Here is a 23,508-nt window from a genome sequence, read left to right as displayed (position 1 = left end):
GTAAATAATTCCTATCCCTAACACCCCTTCCTTTAACCCTCTGCTGCATACTGTTGCCATTAGGCAACAAATAACTTTTCACCTGTGTAAATGGATACATATTATAGACAGAGGTAGTTTTACGGCACACCTTCAACTGTACAGTCAATTAAACACATATCCCAGTGATGCCGTGTTTTTTTTTACACATAACATAAAACAAAACAGCCCTACAACCAAAGGTACTCCTTCCACACCGTCAGCATCCACGCGAACCAACCACCGTTCATTTTACGTGGGCCCTCCCCATCATATTACCACAGGCTTCAGGAGTACCTCTGGCTCAACCTCAAAGACATTACCGACCTACGGTCGTGCAAGTATACTTGCGCCCTGCAATACGTACCCATGGCCAGTAGGCAGTAATGTTTGGTCTTTGAATGTTGAAAGCTTAGCGTAAAATCGTGGAAAATCGTATATATATTCCAATATGGCAATCCACATCACATACGAGTGTTAAGCTATTAGGCCCAGTTAAGAATTGGTGGTATATCTAAACCACTGAGTGTATGTTGAACATTAAAGCTTGAAATATGCAATATTTGCCCCAATTTATCCTCTTGAATTCCATCTTTATCTCTGTTTTACATCGATCCTGTTGTTGGCACCCATACTGATGGCAGCGATGGTGTACTTCTGTTGTCAATAAGGAGGTGCAAGTAAATCAGGGACTTGGTCCAGTGGGTTCCATAGGATGGGTGAAATTTGAAGCAATAAAAGAGGTGTATTAGGGAGGCGTGCCAGGCGGAGCACATAAGAGAGTTAATACGAGAACAGTCCAAGGAAATAAGGACTCAATGTTATTTATTAAAGAAGATGTGAGGGAATTACAGGAGAAGGTAAGGAGTAATAAATGCGAGCTGGAAGTATCGAAGAAAAAGGTAAAACCTTTAGGGCAAGAACTGATGGAAGTGAAGCAGTTAGAATGGAGTGGTAATCATTACTTCCGTTTTACAGTAACTAGCAAACTCGCCGTCAGTGTGTACCTCATCACTTCTTCTTTCCTCCGCAGGCTGATGTAGTTTTTCCGCTCACACATGCGCACTAGCTATTCCCCCTGTTATGCCTCCAGCTGGATTTAATAGTCGTTTGTTTACAGTAACTCACGAAGTCACCGCCAGAGCGCACTATTATGTCTCTAGCGGGATCTGATAGTAATTTTTTTACAGTAACTCACGAAGACGCAGTGTGAGCGCGCTGATATGTCTCTAACGGAATCTGATAGACATTTTAAATTAATTCACGAAAGTCACCGCGAGAGCGCACTGTTATGTCTCTAGCAGGATCTGATAGCCATTTGTTTACAGTAACTCACGAAGACGCAGTGTGAGCGCACTGATATGTCTCTAACGGAATCTGATAGACATTTTAAAGTAACTCACGAAGTCGCCGCAAGAGCACACTGATATGTCTCCCCTCCCCGCACAGTAACTCGTCAAGTCGCCGCGGGAAAGAGGTGTTACCGCGCAGGCACACGAGTATTCCCCCCACGCTCCACCCACATCCCCACCCGCACGACCACGCTATAAAAAGTCAGTACAAAGATTCTTAAAATTGCTCAGGTATTTCTTGAAGTACTCCTGTAGGGCGTTTTCTGAATAAATTCCAAGACGTACTTCCTCCAGAATACGCTGAGGTATAGCAATGGTTATCTTAAGAACCAAATGGCAAATTATTTGAAACCGTAAATCTCAACTAGACAAATATGATGGGGAAAATATTTATTCGAAAGTTTCAGTTTCACCTAATGATGATAGCCTCTTAATGTATCTACGCTAAAAAAAGAAGAACCCGCACAAAGTGAATTAATATCTTTTCCCTTCAAACTTTGTATTATTCCAGCCCCATGCGTAAAGAAAGTCAATGATTTCCTGGCGTTCTGTAAGGTAATATTAATTTTATTACATGTAACTAATCTCATTATTAGACCCGTATTGAACTATGCTATGATATACTAACAATTTGTTGGTTGTTTTGATCCACCTTTTCAATACAAATTACAGTTTGTGTTGCTAAGTTGTAATGTTACAACACTAATTTACCGGGACATGTTTCGCTTTTATTCACAAGCATCATCAGCCTATACAATTGCCTCAAGGTTTGTCATATTTGGATTGTTGTTACAAATTTCATTACATTGAATGTAAATCTAATTTCAGTGATAACAATATTTAAAACATAAGAATAATATACACATTAAAAATTATGACAATATGATTTGCAATGTTAAAATGGAGTAACTCTTCATTCTAAAACACATTGACGTCCAAAACACAGTTTTTACAATTTGAAAATTTGGCTAAAAATTGTTTGCAATGCTAAAATAAAATTGATTCAACTATAATTTGGCATTAAAATTTAAGTCATAAATATAAATATTGGATGTTAATATATAGGAGCCATAGTTTCTGAAGTGCGTTGGTTTCTAGAATACAGTAACATTTCAGTATTGAGAATTTTAGTTAAGTATTGTGCTCTCTAAATAATGTTATTTAAAAAAGACTGTAATTTTGCATCATGCGTGATTAGAGTCATGATGATAATCTAGAATCTAGAATTGAAGTCTTGGGTTCGTTGGAAAATGGCTTCTAGATTTGATGAGGCTTGTTGCTGCAGTTTGGCAATTTGATCAGAGGAAGTATTGACATATTTAATTCTTGTTTGTAGCGGCCAGACTCTCCGTTGGAAGCTGATTGTTTTGATGTAAGTTATGGTTAGAAGGGGCGTCAATCCAAATTTTGAGTATCTGATTATGTTTCTTTCGATTTATAGAATGGAAGAACAGACAATAGTCACAGTAACGCAATAAGGTCCACAAGATTCTGTCAATACTTCCTCTGATCAAATTGCCAAACTGCAGCAGCAAGCCTCATCAAATCTAGAAGCCATTTTCCAACGAACCCAAGACTTCAATTCTAGATTATCATCATGACTCTAATCACGCATGATGCAAAATTACAGTCTTTTTTAAATAACAATATTTAGAGAGCACAATTCTTAACTAAAATTCTCAATACTGAAATGTTACTGTATTCTAGAAACCAACGCACTTCAGAAACTATGGCTCCTATATATTAACATCCAATATTTATATTTATGACTTAAATTTTAATGCCAAATTATAGTTGAATCAATTTTATTTTAACATTGCAAACAATTTTTAGCCAAATTTTCAAATTGTAAAAACTGTGTTTTGGACGTCAATGTGTTTTAGAATGAAGAGTTACTCCATTTTAACATTGCAAATCATATTGTCATAATTTTTAATGTGTATATTATTCTTATGTTTTAAATATTGTTATCACTGAAATTAGATTTACATTCAATGTAATGAAATTTGTAACAACAATCCAAATATGACAAACCTTGAGGCAATTGTATAGGCTGATGATGCTTGTGAATAAAAGAGAAACATGTCCCTGTAAATTAGTGTTGTAACATTACAACTTAGCAACACAAACTGTAATTTGTATTGAAAAGGTGGATTAAAATACCCAACAAATTGTTAGTATATCAAGGTAATATTAAGTTTACTAATTACTGAAAAAATAATTTGTAATAGAGTAAGGTTTTTCTCAGGTAACTGTATTTCAGCTGAATTCCTTTCTTCTTGCTTTTTCCCCTCACTGCATTAAGACCATTAGAAGCTGTGAAATGGACATTCGTGTTGTAAATGAACGTTTTTGTAGTTTTTCTATTGTTTCAACATCGCACCAACTCTGATAGGTTTGGGAAGTAAGCGGCCGGGGCCATAATTAAGGTACAGCCCCAGCAAGTGCCTGACATGAAAATCTGAACCACAGAAAATTATCTTCAGGGCTTCCGATTCAGAGGCCCGCACCCACCAATTCTCGAATGCAAGCTAACAGCTAGACGGATCGCACTGCGCACCAAACACACTCGTTTTACATTTACTGTTTACCCATGCAGGAATACTGGCGAATTTATGAATTGCTCTGAGTAGATGGAGAAGAAGTGTATAGTTGGGGACAAATCATGACGACCTCGCCTCACACCACTAATTTCCAGCGGCAGCTCGGTGTCTATTAGTGACTTATAGGATTTACTACCTCTACTGCAGCCAGAGTTGCCAAATCGGCTACTGCACTCTACACGAAGAAAGGGTAAATACTACAGAGAGTGAGGAAGAAAGTGGTTTGGCAGCCTCTCTAAAACAAACAAGGATCACTTAGAACTCGTTAGCTCAGCAGGGTCCAGGGTGTGATTGACTACTGGCTGCCAGCTCGCTTCTAGGAACTGAGGTCGTCATGTTTTGTCCCCAACTATAATGTACTTCTCACACGGCTTCACAAGATGCAACGCACTCATCAACGACTTCGTGCTTAAGATATCCGACTCATATGTTGTCGTCTGCACGAGGTGAAGAGAAACGAAGAGGGGGAGGAGACGCCTTCCCACTGCCGCGACAGAACTGCAGTGATAATATTATTTCTTGATCTTCTCTGCATTCACAATTGATCTTGTTTCTTTGATGTAGACCTCCTCACCAAAGCGAACCTGATCTCAGCCTATTTTGATGGAATACACCCAATGTATTCTTGATATCTCGCTTAAGATATTGCGATTTGCCACTTCAAACAACCGACTGCACTTTCATACTTTTTCTTTACTTATTTTGCGACATTTCTCTGTATTGTTTTATATGATGATGTCGTATGTGAGTGAAGATGAGCGATAAGACTAACACTGGCGCTCAGTCCTTGAGAGAGAGAGAGAGAGAGAGAGAGAGGAATTAACCACACATTATTAAAATCCTCGTCCTAGCAGGAAATTGAACCCGTGGCCTAATGAACCGAAAGTCATAACGCTGATCATTCCGCCAAGGAGCCGGACTACCGTATTTCTTTCCAGTCATATGAATGTGCTTTCTATGTTGTATATAAGCTATAAACAATTCCTAATGAAATTACGGTCTGTCTGTTAGGTCAGCAGCCCAGAGGCTGGTTGGATCCTCAAATAGCACCACCAAAGGTTATGCGGTTATAAGGAAACCGCAAAAACCAATGGCAGCACCAAAATGAGGCGTACTAGGCAAGACGAGGAGTGAGGTAGTTTGCCTTTGCTTTCCTCACTGGGTCAGAAAGTGCTATTGCAGCACGACTGACCCTCTGAGCAACACCTTTCATAACACTCAGATGCACTAGACGTGCTCTGAATGTCATTACTCAGCACCACCCATACCCCAGCAGCTTCCATATTGTCACAGCCATGGATGAGACTGGGACTTCGGTGGAAACTACAGTTTACTCTGGCCTGTGCTAAGAGATGGATACAAAAGTACTGTATCCATCAAGAAATGGCAGCAGGCAAGAAATTACGGTAACTACCTAATTTGTGATGATAGCTTCACGGATTTGGTATCTCACTTTGAGTTCCAGAATTTGTGGTCAGTTTAATTATACTGCTCTTTCTCTTCAGTTGTGACGAGAACCGAGAAACTCTTATAACGACTGATCAATGCCAGTCGGCCGCACTAAAGCTTCTGGGCCGAGGAATTTACCGTACATTTTTGAAATCTCCGCCTTTCTGAACCGAAAACCAGAACGATGACCATTTAGCCAGGAAGCCAGACTACTTTTTCCTGCCGTATAAAATTGTTTTTTATGTTATAAATAAGCTATACGCAACTTACAATGACGTTACCGGTACCTAACTTGTGACGACAGCTTCGCGGTTTTGGTGACCGAGCGCATGGCTGCGCATTTTGCTTCACGCAGCTGTCAGTTTGCATTCGGCAGACAGTAAGTTCGAACCATACTGTCGACAGTCCTGAAGATGGTTTTCTGTGGGTTCCCATTTTCACATCTTAATTAAAGCCACGGTCGTTCCCATCCCACTCCTAGCGCTTTCCTATCCCACCTGTGTCGGTGCGACGTATAGCAAATTGTATATTTAGAAAAACCTGATTGAGTGTCCCACTTAACTTCCAGAATGTCCAGTCACTGTAATTATACTGTCCTTTCTCTTCAGTTATTATGAATACCGAGAAACTTGTTACGAATGATCATTGCCAATTATCCGCAACCGAAACTTCCGACCTGAATTTAGTTGACCGGTCATAGACGTCAGCATGCGCACAAATAGCTTGGTGTTTTATTAACGGGTAGGGGCCTAACACTTACGTAAGTGCCAATTATAGCTGTAGTTATAATTTTAGCATCATCAGTCTATGCATTCTATATTGATATAAAAATACATTCATAAATGAGCATTTCCACTACAACTGAAGCTTATTCTAACGTGTTAAATATCATGTACAGCACTTAAAATATTTAATCGAATGTTATGTGATGCGCGTGTGAGAATTTGCATGCGATATAATGCATTTTAATAGATCTCCCTAATTACGACGGTAATGACATATGGTGACATATTTTGGACCCTTTTTAAAAATCCTGAATGTTTTACGTCGATTTACTTCAATACCATACGGTTGGTCTGCCTCGCTTCTGTTGTAGGATATCGCCAAATACTGTATTTGATATCGCTTAGGTCTGCTTATGTAATGTACAATTATCTTCATTATCTTCCACTACTTCTGCTGCGTCATAACGAGTATAAACGCTCTCTACTGTCACGGTTTCGCTAAGTTCTGTACGGAGAGAAGAACAGCTACTGGCGTATATATCTTGGTCTTTGAACGTGTTGCGCAAGTTCATTGGACAGACCGACAGCGCTGCGACAGCGTGTAAGGTCAATCGTGTTTTGGCACACAGTGACGGTACTTATTCTCTCTGAGTGACAGAGTAGTGCATAGTGGTGCATAGGAAGTAGTGTTTGGCTCCGTTCGACTCTAGTTGCACTCTGTGTTAATAATTCGATTTAGTTCGGTGGGCAGTGTTGGATCTCAGCTGATCTGTGAAAGAAAAAATCGCTCAAGATGGGCTCAGTAGGGCAGGTGAGTGACTTACTGTACATACTCTTTTTTTTAAATTGTTTACGTAATTTAACAGCTTAAGAAGAGTGTTGGTTTGCGGGTTGTGTATTGATACTGATGAGTGACAGCTTTCTGGAGGAGCGTTTTCGTAAATAACATAAGAACTATAATTCAGTATCTTCACTTTCAAACCTAAAACGTTTTAATAAAGTAATTTCTCTTGTTTGTAGATTGTTCGAAACAGCGCTCGACCTGGACTGAGGGCACTTTCCAGTGTTCCTAAGCCAGCAGTTGATACGGGTAAATCATCTACAGGGTATAGTTTCGGTGAGTAAATATGATTAAATTCCTTACACCGAAGTATTTTAACAGGGAATTAAAATGTTAATTGAAAATGAAAATCCACAGCCTGTTTTGTTAATTATAGAGGGTTCTTAAAATGTTCTTAGTTGAATAAATCTCAGTACCATACCCAGTTATCATCTAGGCCTATATTACTGTGGTATTTTTTATTTTTTTAGTTGGTAAATACTATTTTCGTTAGCATTCGTCCTGACACCTACAAATCTAGGTGAACTGACCCTTAAACAATCTTATTTTTATTTAACTGAGGCAATCAGATCCCTCTGTGTGGTGTAGCCTGTATATAGTACGCAAACTTTTTCTTGAGCCCTAGTTCCCATTATGCACTATGGAGTTCAGGGCTCAAGAAAAGGTTTGCGTACTATACATGAAGTGGAAGTTTAATGACCTATGGTATTAGAGACTTTTAGTTTGATTGTGTAATTACCTATGTGGACTTATCTCTTAGTTAAACTTAGTATTTGGCTACCACTCAATAAGACTATCACATCATGGTGTGGGTTACTGTTGTCACGTCCTAGTTCGTGAACAATGAGCAGCGGCTGAGAAGCCTAGTAAGTGGTTCCGAGAGTTGCTACGGAGTGGGAGTGGGCATCTTGGACATGTTCCGAGTCATGGCCTTCCTTATGCTCAGGTGGCTAGGTCTATACAATCAACGGTGGTTCCTAACCCGTTAGAGGAGAATTCCTCACTTGGACTATGTGTAAGTAGGGTGGCATCCTGCTTCTCAAATTTACTGAGCTGAGAACATTTTAAGCCAGCCTCGGACCTATTGATTTAACAGAGTCCCACTCCCATTTGACAGGGGAAGGACTCCTTGGAGAACGAAATGGAATTCGATGGGAGCTATCAATATTAATGGGGCTTATGGAAGAAAGTAGAACTGGCTGAGTCAGCAAAGAGGGCATCTGGATGTGTTACGAGTAAGTGATATTCGAGTAAGGGGAGATAACAAGGAGGAGATAGGAGATTATAAAGTGTACTTGACAGGTGTTAAAAAGGGAAGGGCAGAGTGTGGGATAGGGCTGTTCATCAGGAATACTATTGCACGCAACATAAGTTTCTGTTAGGCACGTAGGCTAAATGAGCGAATGATGTGGGTAGATTTGGCAGTTGGAAAAATTAGGACGAGAATTGTCTCGGTATATTCATCATGTGAGGGTGCAGATGAGGATGAAGTTGATAAGTTTTATGAAGCATCGAGTGACATTGTAGTCAGGGTCAACAGTGAGGATGGGATAATGCTAATGGGCGATTTCAATGCGAGAGTTGGAAATAGAACTGAAGGATATGAAAGGGTGATTGGTAAATGTGGGGAAGATATGGAAGCTAATAGGAATGGGAAGCGTTTGCTGGACTTCGATGCTAGTATGGGTTGAGCAGTTACGAATACATTCTTCAAACATAAGGCTATTAACCGCTGCACATGGGAGGGTAGGGGTACCAGATCCATAAAAAGATATATCTTAACCGACTTCGAATTTGGGAAATCTGCTAGGAATGTACTGGTTTTCTGGGGATTTTTCTATGATACAGAGCACTATCTGATCTGTAGTGAACTAAGTATCTGTAGGCCTAGGATAAAGTGAAATCTGTCTGCAAACGAATATGGGTAGGAAATCTCCAGGATGAGGAAATTAGACAGAAGTGCATGGATATGATTAGTGAGAAACTCTGAACAGTGGACTGTAAGCAGGTTCAGGATATAGAAAGAAAATGGGAGTCATACAGGGATGCTGTAGTAGAAACAGCTAGGGAATGCCTAGGAACAACTGTGTGTAAAGATGGGAAAAAGCAAACATCTTGGTGAAATGATGAAGTGAGAGCAGCTTGTAAACGTAAAAAGAAGGCTTAGGCCTATCAGAAATGGCTCCAAACAGGGGCTGATGTATGTAGATGAAAGAAACAGAGTGAAACAAATAGTTGTTGAATCCAAAATGAAGTTGTGCGAAGATTTTGGTAATAACCTGGAAAAGCTAGATCGAACAGGAGGGAAAACCTTTCTGGTCAGTAATAAGGAATCTTAGGATGGGAGGGGAAATGAACAGTGTTTTGGGTAATTCAGGTGAACTCATAAGATTCTAGGGTACACTGGACAGGTGGGGGAATATTTTGAAAATAATCTGAGCTAAACTCTAATGACATTGAATTTTTAAAGAGATCGCTGCATATTCATAGTGCTCACATCTATCACCTCCGTCCACGGGTAAAGCAGCACTCGAATGTTCTGTCGCTGAGGGGTTAAATGATACTGATATTTATTTGTTTAGAAAACTTAAATGAAAGTCATACGAAACAGTAACATGATGTACCATCCCAGCTACTAGGTAACACCGATGGAACAAGTTGGTTTAATGTAAAATAATCCAATCAAGATAGTTTCATTGAATAACTTTCAGGTAATAGAATCAAAGAAAAATACTAGTAGGCCCTACACAAATACCATACTTAATCACAGAGGCTAATATGCACAGTCAAAATTACTATCTATAAAGTAATTGGAAATTCTAAATGGACTATTAATATACAAAGGGAACTAAGAAAGTTTTGCAATACGCAAAAACGGTTGGCTGGACATCCCTGTTATGGTGAGGGATGAAAAGAGGGGTGAAAACCGGTCTAGAAAACAGCAAGGCACAACCTTCACACCAGTTGTTACCAAGCAGTGGGATTGAAAGCAAGTTAAGATGTCAGTGTGGTCTAAAGGTGAATATCGGCAATTATCCGCTACAATTTTGCTCGTGGATTAACTGTTGACCAGTGCCTGGAGGAAATGACTCCTGTGCTGGGGAAAGACTGTTCACATCGGACAACAATTTTCCGCTTGTACAAAGAGTTCCAGAGGGGAAATTTTGGGGTTGAAAACGATCCTCATTCTGGGCGACCATCTGAATCAGTGACTGAGGAAAACATTGAAGCTGTGAGGAAAATGTTGCAGCAAGAGAGGCAGTTGACATATCGACAGATAGAAGAGACCCTCCACATCCCTGCACTAGCTATTCATTCAGTTCTACACAACCATCTTCATGTTAGAAAGGTTTATTCCTTTTGGGTGCCCCATGCCCTTTCAGGGGAACAAAGGGCACATCGAATGAAATGGTGCCGAAAAATGCTCAAACAGTTTGAAAATGGGACTTCGCATAATGTCAATAGCATCGTTACAGGTGACGAAACTTAGCTCTATTTTTACGATGTCCCAACAAAATCCCAGAACAGGGTGTGGCTGTTTGAAGATGAGGGTACTCCTGTGACTGTGCGAATGTCAAGTCAGTGAAGAAAAGGATAATTGCAGTATTTTTCACTAAAGGGGGCATCCTGACTCGGGTGTGCTAGAAACACAAAGGACAGTTACTGCGAAATGGTATAGTGAGACTTGTCTGCCTAAGGTCATCCAGGCTCTCAAGCAGCTCTGTCCCAGGTCACGGCTCAATACTTGACTCTTGCATCACGACAATGCTCCAGCACATCGTGCTAATGTAACAATGGATTTTCTTGCCAGATCAGGGTTGACTGTCCTTTATCACCCTCCATACAGTCCTGATCTTGCCCCATGTGACTTTGCACTCTTCCCAGAAGTGAAAATGAAGCTGAAAGGGTGGCGTTTTGCATCCGGCGAGGAGCTTCTGGCAGCATGAGATCAAGAGTGTGAAAATGTAACCGAAGAAAAGTGGCAGAGTTGGTTCAGAGACTGGTTTTGACTTATGGAGAAGTGTATTGAGTGTGGTGGAAATTATTTTGAAAAAGACTAAAGTGTTCACTCACATTGCAAAACTTTGCTAGTGCCCTTTGTATCTTATGAATACAAGTTACACTTTCCAGGTTTCATGCCACATTCAAATGGAATCAAAACAAATATTGTAGTATTTCCTTACAAACCATATTGCGTGCAGTTGTAGATCGGAGTTCTACTTTGACATCTATGGATCTGCGTACTCTTGGGAAAGCAACATACAACTGTCCAAAACACTGGAGTGGGGAGATATATCCCAACTTTAATGTTTATAATGCTGTCTTGACAAAGAAGGCTAAATTTAGAGGAAATTACCTCCAGTTAAGAACGAATGGTATACAAGGGTGGTAAATCTATTCCTTTATTGAAGCACTTCCTTCCTGAAGCTGAGTCCGTCTGATATTCTTCATGATCGATATTTTTGTCTAGCTTCCCTAAATTTAATCTCGTTCCATTGCACAAACCAGCTTTATTAACTTCATTTACATTGTGGAGTGAATGATAATGTTCGTTATTTGGTCACCTATCAAACGATTCAGAACCTATCAGTTGATGGTGTTAACTTATTCATTTCTTGGGCAAAAAATTGAACTCTGACTTGGACGAAAAGAAGAACCAAGTGGATCTCGTACAATATTTTGTGAAATACTGTTTTGAAGACAGTGTTCTCGGTTTTAGAGTTCTAAAAGCCATTCACTGAGTTTAATTCTTCATTGTGGGCTATAAAGTAGAATATTTAAAACTTGATTGGGTAACACCTGTTCTGTAACAGTGAGGAATTACTGCCAGACACTGTCTGAGGCCTACACCAAGCAAGATCACATTTCTAGCGAAAAGTTATTTGTTGTTCATTGTAGGTAGCTGGCCAAATGTTGAAAGAGCGTGAAGGGAAACCACGTTGTCTTGCCCCACATGATAAACTCATTCTATCTCATTTACTCTGCATCTTCTGACATTATGTTATACGTAGAGCCCTGCAAATTTATAGTCATATCTGTCTTTCCTGTAACTTTACTCAATTCATCTTTCTTCAAATGCATAGTTTTAGCTTCACTTTTTTGTCTGTAACTGCATATTGTATCTTAACCAATTTTGGCTTTGTTTGCTATGTCTTCCTTGTGGAGTTTTAGTGCGTTGCAATTAAAAACAAATTGAATTAACACACAAAATTCATATGGCCTTTGATGATCGAGAATTGAAATGAATGACATGATATATAATATTAATAGTAGTCCGTCCCCGCGGTGTAGGGGGCAACGCGTCCGCCTGTCACCTGGCGGCCCCGGGTTAGATGCCCGGCCGGGTCAGGGGTTTTTAATTGTAATGATTAATATCCCTGGCCTGGGTGTTTGCGACATCCTTAATCTTTCTTTCCTCACACACAACATTTCAGTTACACGCAGGTTCATACAATATGGTGCCAGTAGGGACAAAAGATCCGCATGGGTCGACACCCCGAGCAAATAGCATTTTAAAAAATATATTAATAGTAGGAATGGAAAAGGTAAAGCCCAGTGCTGGTGCAGAGCCTACTCTTGTCGAAGAGCACAAAGGGGTCTACTGAAGGAGTTAAATCTCCATTGGTTGGACGAATCGCCATAGACAGCGTCATATGCCCTCACTCCATATGAGCGCTGCGTACAGGTTTGGAATTTAATCCAGCCTTTTGACACTCAGTCTATCCTGCTAGCCAACGTTCTGATGGTAAAAATATTCTTGACGAATGGCATTCGAACCGTCCAAGGACGGTATGAGACATTAACTTCACGCTTTCATGCTCACGGCCACCAGACTGACTGCTTTATGGTCTGCTTATAGATATACTCTGATTTCATATGGCAGAATTGAAGAAAATTATTTAATCAATTCACTGAACAGTTCAAGATAGATGGCCATTCTTGCATTGTTCTTGTAACCCATACATTGTACCAGTTTAAGTCTATCAAATGTTACATAGTTTTCTCAATATATATGTGGAGAGCAAAAGATGCCTGATGCAGTTTGACAACATGCCGATAGATATAGCCATGTACAAACATCATGATGGCGATGAGACAATAACTTCGCTGATGGAAACATATTTTTCTATTAAAAAAGGAGTACAGAAGTTGTGGTTGTGAGAGGTTAATTTTATTTTTCTTGTAAAGAAAACTGTAACCATGACTGGCTTGATTACACAAATAAAAATAATAATAAAAATGGAATTTTAAACACAGTAAAAGAAAACTTAAGGTTCAACAAAACATCGCAGCACAAAACGTAAACAAACAGTTTATGAAATATGACACCTACAGAATGGGTGTAGAAAGCAGCGTGGAACCCTGAAAGGTAATGGAATGTAGCCTTTTGCGAAGAAAGAAAACGTAGAGGGTAATTGGCCTTGGATTCCACACATTTATTTATTTTAAAAAGTTAAGAAATCAAAACTCAAAATAGAAAGATCTTTATCAAGGGAAATTAAGGATTTAACTGCACCTGCAGACATGCGCTGTGCACTAAAAGAAATTTAATCACAGATTTTGAATGCCAAGAAACACTGTTCAATGATACATGTCGATTAAAATGAGGGCTAATCCCAGTCTGCACGAAAGTAGAAATAAGACCAAACACAGAGGTACAGAACACTTGCATCACTACCTGAAACACTTCAGGTAATGTGCATAGATTTTCAGTACTAATGTAAGGTGACACAGATATACGGGGAGGCAAACCCAAGGGATAATTACATTATAAGTTCCAAAGTTAAGAAAAATGCTATTACCTCCGAAACAAAGGTACAAGATCTTAGCTGAAAAGCTAAGTCATTTCAGTAACTTTGGCAGTGAACGTGAAACTCGTGGATAAACTCCTGCATAAGAAAAGGAATTATTACATTTAAATGAAGTTGAAAACCGAAATAAACGTAAAAACAGTGCTTACACTGAGACTAGGTTTTCCCACGAGGGGACCGAAGGAGGAGCACGACCGCTTGCTACGATGATCAGATGATAAAAGATCCAGATCCTATCTCGCTCCCACCAAAGGTGTGGGGTAAGATCAAGAAACAGGAAATGGTGCAACCACCAAAGAGGACAAATCAGAAAACAGACTTCACCCTCGACTTTCACATTCACCAATTACATTAACTCTTATTTTCTCCAATCAAAAGTTTCTTCGTTCTGCTGACACATGTTCGAGAAAAGTCTTCATTTACGCACGAGGAAATGCGCTTCCAGAACTGCGCGTGTAGTATAGGATGTTTCACAAATTTAGACAAAAAAACCCAAAATATTAAAATTCACAGATAAATGATAATTTTGATACAACCTATAAATAAGGGTTTCTAAAACAGAATTCTTCTAAGTCCAAAGGTCCAAACAATAAAATCTTAAACAACAAAAAATATTTTAATAAAATAAGAAATTTCTATTAATTCCCACTGCTGTCTTACTACTGCCGTATAAACATAAAAATCTATAATTGGTACCAATTTCAGCTGTTGAATCCTTCCAATTATATACCGTTATAGATTATACAGGTGTTATATATAACATGATGATTTGTTTCTTATATGTTAATGAATACATCTTACAACACTGAAAGCAAACATTGTAGACAGAAACAATGTATTTTAATGCCTCTTTCTCTAGAGAGTAGGTTTACTTATTTTTTATTTTTGTTTACGAGTTATAAATCACATATAAACATAACAAGTATCCAAAAAGCCAGAAATTGCTGTTGCGACACATTGACACTAATTTCACTTCAGAATTCTTAAATTTCCTTATTAAGCTGTGTGCGTTTGTTTTCTCTGTTTGTTTTTAAAATATTCTTAAATTTTGTTATTTTTTTTTAACAGGACAGGGGATTGAAAGTTGAAATTGATTTTAGGTAAGTGATATTTTATTTCTTTATTTCAGAATTGAATGAAACTCAGAAAGAACTGCAAGACTTGGCAAGGAAGTTCACTAAGGAAGAAATTATGCCAGTTGCAGCAGAGTATGACCGTACTATGAAATACCCTTGGGATATTGTTAAGAAGGCCTGGTCTGTTGGTCTTATGAATTGTCATGTGCCTGCTCATGCTGGTGAGTGTTCAATGTAGCACATTTAAGTGTGTCCAGATATCTACAGTTGTTTGAAGTGACATACATGCCTGCTTGTAAAGAATTCTGTTCCTGTTTTAATGTACTCTTTTATCAACAATTTATTGGCATTTTTTCTTTTCAATCAAATGATAAGGCGAGTTTTTTTTTTTTTTTTTTCAAGAAGAATATTATCATGTGAAATATTTATTGAGTACCGTAAAGTGGGCTAACTTCGGCCATACAGGGTAACTTCGGCCACTGACGAATAGCAACACTTATTTTCTCCTGCCTCCTATACTGAAAAAGAGAGGTACTGCACTTCTATTACTTCCAGAGGACAGTTAGGAAATTTCTATAAGGGAAATTTAGTAATCCCCCTTCCATGAAGAGCAGGTAGCCTAGAGAACGACCAGGTGTACAGAACTTGGCCAAGACTTTAAATAGGTTATCAAAATATATCATTAATGTTGTAAAAGCTGGGTTATAGTTTAAACATAAGTTCTTTCTATAGCATTTGCATTGAATCAGCATTTATGTTCTTTACTGGTAAAAGTGATAGACAAGTGTAAATCATGTCTAAATCTTATGTGATATTGTTGTAAATCATGTCTAAATCGTATGTGATATTGTTGCTTATGTTTAATTAGTTGAAGCAAAGAAAAAGACATACTTTTGGTACAGGAAGTTATGTTGTGATTCATGTGTGGCAAAACACAAACTTATGACTCACTTAAGCATGGAGATAAAATAATGAACGAGTGGCTCCAAGGAAACTGTCAAATGGAAAGTAAGGCAACGATAACGAGGAAATCAACAAGGAGGTGTGGGAGTGGTTTGCTTGTACAAGGTCAAAAAACATGCACATATCCCGTTCATTACTCCAGAATGAAGCTCTTGCAATAGCCAGTTATTTTGAAAATAATAGTCAATGTCAATGGGATGGATGAACAGTTTCATAGAGAAAAATATACTGTGTGGAATGAGGTTTGTAGAGAATGTAGGGATGTGAATAAAAGTGTAATGGATGAGTGGAAATCAAAGATGCTAGATTTGATTTCAGACTGCTGCTGCTTTACTGACCTTTCTCAATTATGTAGGGTCTGTGCTAAGCCCAGTTTTATGGCCAGGTGCTCTTCCAGATGCTAACCCTATGTGGACCGATGTATTTACTGTTGTATGTTTCTGTGGTGGTTGGTATTGTGATGTGTTGTACGTAAATGATTGTGTGTTAAGATGATCACAAACACTCAGCCTCCAAACCAGAGAAATGAACCAAATGTGGTTAAAATCCCAGGTCCTACTGGGAATTAACCCAGGACCCTGTGAACTGAAGGCCATAGGACTATTTTTTTTTAGCATAACCAACAAAATTGGTATCAGTTAAAGGAGAAAAGTTTATTGGTTGTAAAATGTCTGATAGACTTGGTGTTATTGTATGCGAATATGGCAGAAGAGAATTGGAAAACCTCTCATGTTTTGGGAGGCAGTGAACCCAAGATGTTTCCACAACCTAAGATTCCACTTTTGAAGGAGCATTTTATCTGTCAATAAATATTATTTCTCTGGAGTTAACTTACAATGATCCAGTTTGCTGAGTAATTTCTGGATCATAGTTATGAAACAAATCCCTTAACTTCAATATACTGTTTGTTATATTATTAAAATTATTGTTGTCAATATTGGATGTTATTTACAATGGAGAACAAGTGTTAAAGAACTTGAGAAACTTGAAGGTTGAATGTTCCATTCTTTCCAAGTGACTTGGGACTTCGATATTTTGAACATTCACTACTGCATTGGGAGCTCACCTATGGCTGTTTCTTGTTTTGAACATTCAGTACTGTATTGGAAGCTTACCTATGGCTGTTTCTTGTTTTGAACATTCAGTACTGAATTGGGAGCTTGTCTATGGCTGCTCCTTGTTTTGAATATTCACTTCTAAATTGGAAGCTTGCCTGTGGCTGTTCCTTGTCTTGAACATTCGCTACTGAATTGGGGGCTCACCTATGGCTGTTCCTTGTCTTGAACTTTCGCTACTGAATTGGGGGCTCGCCTATGGCTGTTCCTGTATCCAGTCTGCTATAACTGTTACCTACCTTGATGTATGTTCAATTTATTGCTTTTCAGGTGGGTTGAACCTGGGTGTATTTGATGGTTGTCTCATCGGTGAGGAAATGTCCTATGGATGCACTGGTATTTCAACAGCAATTGAAGCCTCCGGCCTTGGTGTGAGTATTCTTGATTTCTATTGTCTCTTGCACAGGTTTATAAAGGAGTAAACATGGAAATAGGAGACACGTCAATTCAGGTAATCCATATGTTGTCAAGCAGAAACTGAACTTCCTTTTTATGCCTTGAAACTGTGAATACCTGTTGCAGTATAGACTTGTTTGATGTTCCTGGCAGTTATGAACTAAGTGTATTTGATGGGTGTATGATTGCTGAGGAATTGGCATTTGGTTGCAAAGTTGACAACTGTGGAAGACAGTGGGCTTGGAGTGAATACAGTTCTGTCACATTGGCATGGTCTGGTTAATTTTTATCCTAGTTTCTAGTAGGCATAAAATTAACAAGAGTTCCTGCTCTGGAAAGTATGTATGTATTGCATCAGAAGAACCTCTTGAAAATGGATTAAATGGTGTATGCAACTTCGCAGGTTCGATCCTGGCTCAGTTCTGTGGTATTTGAAGTTGCTTAAACATGTCAGTCTCGTGTAATTAGATTTACTGGCACATAATAAAGAACTCCTGCAGGACAAAATTGCGGCACCTCTGCATGTCCGAAAATCTTGAAGTAGTTAGTGGAATGTAAAGCCAATAGCATTGTTATTAAATGGTACTGGTTGCTATGATTGGAGCCATCAAGTCTATTGAAACGGTTATTAACCACATTCGGTCCAAGGACCAGTTAAGTACTGTGGTACCTAAAACTGTTCTGTAGACCTGAAAATTAAGTCACTCCTTTTGTACATATATACTTACTATATTTTCTTTTTTCCTTATCAAGGCATTAACTATGTATGGTGAAATTTGAGGCATGATCTTAATTAAACCATTTTCAATAAGATACCAACTTTGTATTGAATTGTTAAAGGTATTTTAACTCTTTATTTGAAGCTTAGGTACAGCAAAGAAAAAACAAAACTCTATCTTCACACATCAGTCAGCCATGACATCATTAAACATAAATAGATATCAAACTATAAAAGAAATTAAAACATATTTTAGTGAATAATTAAATAATACTAAAATAAGGACTTTACCTCACTGCATATGTGTTTTAAGTCCTTCAAGTTTATAAGCCCTATATCACCAATAAGTTCTGCAAATCATGGTATATATAGAGCTGTGGTAAAAGTGTCAGCAAGCTGGCATTCCGCTGAAATGTACTGGATCTCGGATTCCCCCATTGACCACTTCTCTCTTATGTAAAAGTGTCTCAGACAAATGTGTCTAGTTCTGCGATGATACTCTGGGTTTTTTGTAAGCTTTATCACAGCCTTATTGTTCACATACAGTGTTGGTTTCCCTTGAAGTCCAGTAAGCTGATCAAGAAGTCGCCTTAACCTAACAAGGTTGCAGACTCCTTCACTATCAGTGACCACCTCAGCCTCAGTTGTCGATATGGCTACTTTGCTGTAGTTGACTCAACTAAGGCATTGGTCCACCGGTATACTTATGAACTAAGTCAGTTGTTGATCTTCCGGTACCCATCACCACCCAGGTCAGCACCGCTAAATCCCTCTAGTCTACTCAGTCTTGTCATGATGGTAAATGATGCCTAGGTTTCCTGTCCTCTTAGATAACTAAGAATCCTCTTCACTCGTAAAAAATCTTCAGCAGTTGGATTCTTTAATACTGAATAAGAAATATCAGGTCTGTTTGACAATACATTAATGCTCCAACTGCTTGTCTATAGGGCAAGTTAGTTTCTTCTAGCCCTGTCTGTTTCTCTGGTGAGCCAACGGGTAGCATCGGCTTAGTCACTTGTTTGCAACTCTCTGTATTAAATCTCTTTAGAACTCGGCAGATATAATTCGTCAGTTAATATGAATCGAGCAGTCTTCCTTCTCGGATATTTCTGGACCAAGAAAATGACATTGGCTTTATATTAACTTTGAAAGTCTATCTTATAGAAAATCTGACACTTCTGTTAGACGACACAACTATCCAGTCATCAACATAAAGTGCAATATTATTTTACACTCTCCCTTCTTACTTTCAAAAAGACACAAGTCTGCATCACTAGGAGTAAAACCAAGATTCTTAACACAATGCGGACCAGTCCCGAGAAAACTCGTGTTTGCCTGGCCTAGCGTTGCGGGCTGGTCCCGAGTTATCTCGTGTTAGCAGCAGATTGAAGTTTAGTGCTTTCTTTTGAGATATACCGGAACTATTTGGAGGTCAAGGGTGATAGAACTCTGTTATGTATGGTTCTACACAATCGGTAGTCGCATTTCTTTTCGATTATTTTTCATATCATATCATAGATTTTATTTTTATTTTTTGACAACATGATTACAAAGTTCGAAGAGCCATGCAAGATGGCAGCGCCCAGGGATCACACGTGTTTAGATAAGGATGAAATTATTCATGAATTATGTGCTGTTACAGGCTCCGAATATCCAAGTGATGCTGAATATTTAGAGTTCGATAATGAAAAATCCTCTAACGAAATGTTTGAAGTGATGACGAGAATGTAGCCTAATCTTCAAGGTGTGGAACTCATGTGGTGCAGAACAAGTCTGATAATTGTGTTACGGGTCTAAATGTTGTAAATAATGTAGTGTTTTCTGACAACTGGGGTATGGACAACATTGAACCTAGGATAGAGGATTTTCAAGGTGCTCTAAAGGTATGGCCTAATGAATCTGGAAACATAGGACAAGTTGCAGGACTTACGTTTGGTGAGAAATTTTTTCAGCATGTAGCTGAGCAGACAAACATAATGAGCAGAATTCACATTCTCATAACGTATCCCCTAAAACACTAAAGTGGACTAATGTCACTAACAGGGAAATTTAAAAAAATATTGCTCTATGTATCTTGATAGGACAGGTGAAGAAATCATGTCTGAAAGATTACCGGCCAACCGATCCCCTAATAGAAAACCCCGTATTTCCGAAAACTATGAGCCGAAATAAATTTCAATAAATATTTACCTACCTGCATTTCAACAACTATTCAGGAAGGCCACCAGAAAAAAACACAGTAGTCCTTCAAAAGCTAGTGAAGTTCTAACATTTTGTTTGAATGCATGCACTCCACCTTGGAGGTAGTTAGAAAGTGGCCAGGAACAGGGCTGTGCATGGGGTGAAGGGCACCTGGTCTGCTGTGTTAAGAAAATTCACAAAACATTCATACCAACAAGTGGCCTGATTTGAACTATACAAACTCTTTTTCAGTCTACATACTTGATCACTTCCTTGATCATAACTGTCGGGTTGTCACATGTAAATCTCATCTGTCTCACTGAGATTTCCATTCATGAACTCAGTCAATATGTCAAATTGTGCCAATGACATTTTCTCACTTAATGCAACACTGAGTAAAGTGTAAATGTTTCCCATCATAGTAACTGGGCTAAAGTTTTCATCATAATTAACGTATTTTCTTGAGAAAAACCTTTCACTACAAGACATGCTTTGTAACATTCGGTGGCATCATCAGGATTTTGTTTCATCTTGTATACTCACTTACATGGTACTATAATATCTTCATTTCTTTAGGTAAATGCTCAAAGTTCCAAGTCTTGTTTCCTCTAATTGGTTTCATCTCTGCAGCCATAGCTTTTTTCCATTCTCTGGAGAACTCGGAGCATTTAGCTTCATTGTGGCTTTCAGGAATATCCAGCATACTCCTCTTAGCATTCTGGATCGAATGCTCTCCCTATCTCTAAGGGTTGTATGTAGTATGTGAACCTTTTCTTGATCCCAAATTCCCATTCAGCACTATGGAGCTCAGGGATCAAGAAAAGTTTTGCGTACTATACCTAGGGACTTCTGACTCATCATCTTCTGAAAAATTATGAAATTCTTCTTTATCTGATTTATCTTTTATAATAGCTGGTTGCTTGGCCTTATCTTTTGGGAACTGGAGCGTCATACTTGCTGAAGAACCGAGCTAGTTGGCCTTGCGGTTAAAGGTGCACACTTGTGAGCTTGCATTTGGGAGATAGTGGGTTCAAACTCTGGTGTCAGCAGCCCTGAAGATGGTCTCCCATTTTCACACCAGGCAAATACTGGGGCTGTACCTTAAGGCCACGGCCACTTCCTTCCCACTCCTACCCATTTCCTATCCCATTGTCGCCATAAGACCTTTCTGTGTCAGTGAAATGTAAAACCAGTTGTAAAAAAAAAAAAAGAAAAAGAAAAAACTCCCATATATCAGTGGAGTCTCCTTAAAAATGGCACTCTAGATTCTTCCACTTCCATCCCAAATTCAATATCTGAGACACTCCTAGCCAACCAATATTCCCTTGCTAGACTTTTTATCTATCTTCTTCTTTCCTTATAGCATGAACATAGCATTTGCTCCCTATAATATGCTAGTTTTTAATACTAACTTTTCTATTAAATCACATCTCGAATGGTATCTTACCAGTAGTTCCTGATTTTCCTGACCTATTTAAAATATATACGGCAGTATTAATAAGCTCTGCCCATAAATACTGTGGAAGACTACCTTATGCATGTAACATCGCTCTAGCTGCTTCCACAACTGAGGCGTCTAGTATCAAAACCGGCCAAGTCACTCAAGGCATATTTTTCAATACGGACGAAAAACCTGTAGAGACAAAGCAATGATGGTCAGAAAAGATTTTTTTTCACAGTTATATCCTTAATGGCTTAATATTTAAGTTCCGCTGTTTTGAGAAATCTAACTCATAATTAACCCATCTTTTTTGTTAATTTAAATTTTGACTTGGCCGTTTTTGTTGCAATTTTGTACAATTTCACAAGGTATGAAAGTAAATCTTTCAGATCAACACTCGGAACAATATCCACGTTACAGCATACAATAATGACAAAATACGAGCACACCGGAAATGGGATTGCTTTGGCGCCAATGACGGTAAGAAGCCCACGAATACGTAAATCAGTGTTGCAAACGAACAAAAGCAAAATATTATGACTTCAAAGAATATACATTACAAGGAACGATTTTGCCTACTGATATCACATTGTTGCTTAATGTAACAACACAAGATTCCAGATAATGATACTGCATCATAAAGATTGTCGCTCATTCCTTGACTTGGCCGGTTTTGAATTCACTGGCTGCATGACTTGGCCGATTCTGTTGCACGACCGAGATTTCAGTGCTCTATAACATGAAGATATGGATGATTTTAAAGCATATTCTTGTTTCACCTGATAGTGTTATACTTCTACTTCAAATTTATAACCTTAACTCATTTTCGTAAATTTTGTGACTTGGCCGGTTTTGATACTAGACGCCTCAACTCTTTTATTGTCTTTCTCTTTGAAGCCGTTTAATTTGCTGTAGTAATTCATAGTTAAAAGTTGCTCAATGCCATATTTATCTATTGTGTTTTTCATTTGTGTGTTATTGTTGCTCTGTTGTCAGACTGGAACTCTTTTAACTATATGATCCCACTCTTCTACAATTGAACAAGTTTACCATGCACTTCACACTTCTCTTTTATCAACAATTCAACACACTTTTAAAGTAAAATGTTTATACAATTACTTACTGAAATATGTTTTAAGTTTAATGATGGCATGACTATAAATTCATTTACTTCATTAAAGTCTATGCTGTAGTGTAACAGGATTCCGTTCTTTTAGGTGAATTGGTACCAACCTTATTTCAAATAATGAGTGCACCCCGGTTTTTCTTTGCTAAGTTCCAGAAAGAATATGCTTAGAGTATTTTCATATTAATATCTATTGAAACAGACAAAACATTTTGTACACAGCCTGCACTAATGTCTCCACATTTTTGCTTTCACAGCACAGTTTCATAATCCCTTCTTCATTAAGAGAAAAGTTGTAATGAGTGTGTAGGCAATTGCACACAGTCTTGTACCTCTTTGGCATTGGAAAATTTCCACCTGAACAAATGGTGGTCACATAGTGACAAATGTAGACTATGAGGGGTGACCAAGAGCTAACAAGTGAATTTCTTCCAATTTGGCTTTTGTCCAATGGCGATGTGGAGCCTAGCATTGTTGTGAAGAAGCAGGATATTGTGGATTGGAGTTTCGCATCTTTTTGAATAATTGGCCTCTATAACCTTGCCCAAGAGCTCACAGTAGTAAGAAGCCTTGACAGTTTGTCATTCAAGTAGAAAATCAATGTTCTCAACACTTCTATCATCCCAAAAGTTGTTCATGAGAACCTTGCTGGCAGACAAGCAATCACCAGAGCCGTTTCCCGTTTTGCACGC

General features: G+C 38.5%; 1 protein-coding gene across 1 annotated transcript in view; it reads left to right on the top strand.

The window, feature by feature from the left end:
- The first annotated feature begins 6,640 nt into the window (after positions 1-6,640).
- Positions 6,641-23,508, top strand: part of Mcad (Medium-chain acyl-CoA dehydrogenase) — a 92,503-nt gene continuing 75,635 nt past the window's right edge. The window contains exons 1-4 of the mRNA XM_067148176.2: positions 6,641-6,958; positions 7,168-7,264; positions 14,930-15,097; positions 17,225-17,325. Coding sequence (XP_067004277.2) covers positions 6,941-6,958; positions 7,168-7,264; positions 14,930-15,097; positions 17,225-17,325 — 384 coding nt within the window. The 5' untranslated portion in view covers positions 6,641-6,940. The remainder of the gene's footprint in view (positions 6,959-7,167; positions 7,265-14,929; positions 15,098-17,224; positions 17,326-23,508) is intronic.

The sequence above is a fragment of the Anabrus simplex genome, chromosome 5 (assembly GCF_040414725.1).
Source record: "Anabrus simplex isolate iqAnaSimp1 chromosome 5, ASM4041472v1, whole genome shotgun sequence".
Classification (NCBI taxonomy): Eukaryota; Metazoa; Arthropoda; class Insecta; order Orthoptera; family Tettigoniidae; genus Anabrus; species Anabrus simplex.
This window is presented reverse-complemented; position numbering and strand designations above follow the sequence as displayed.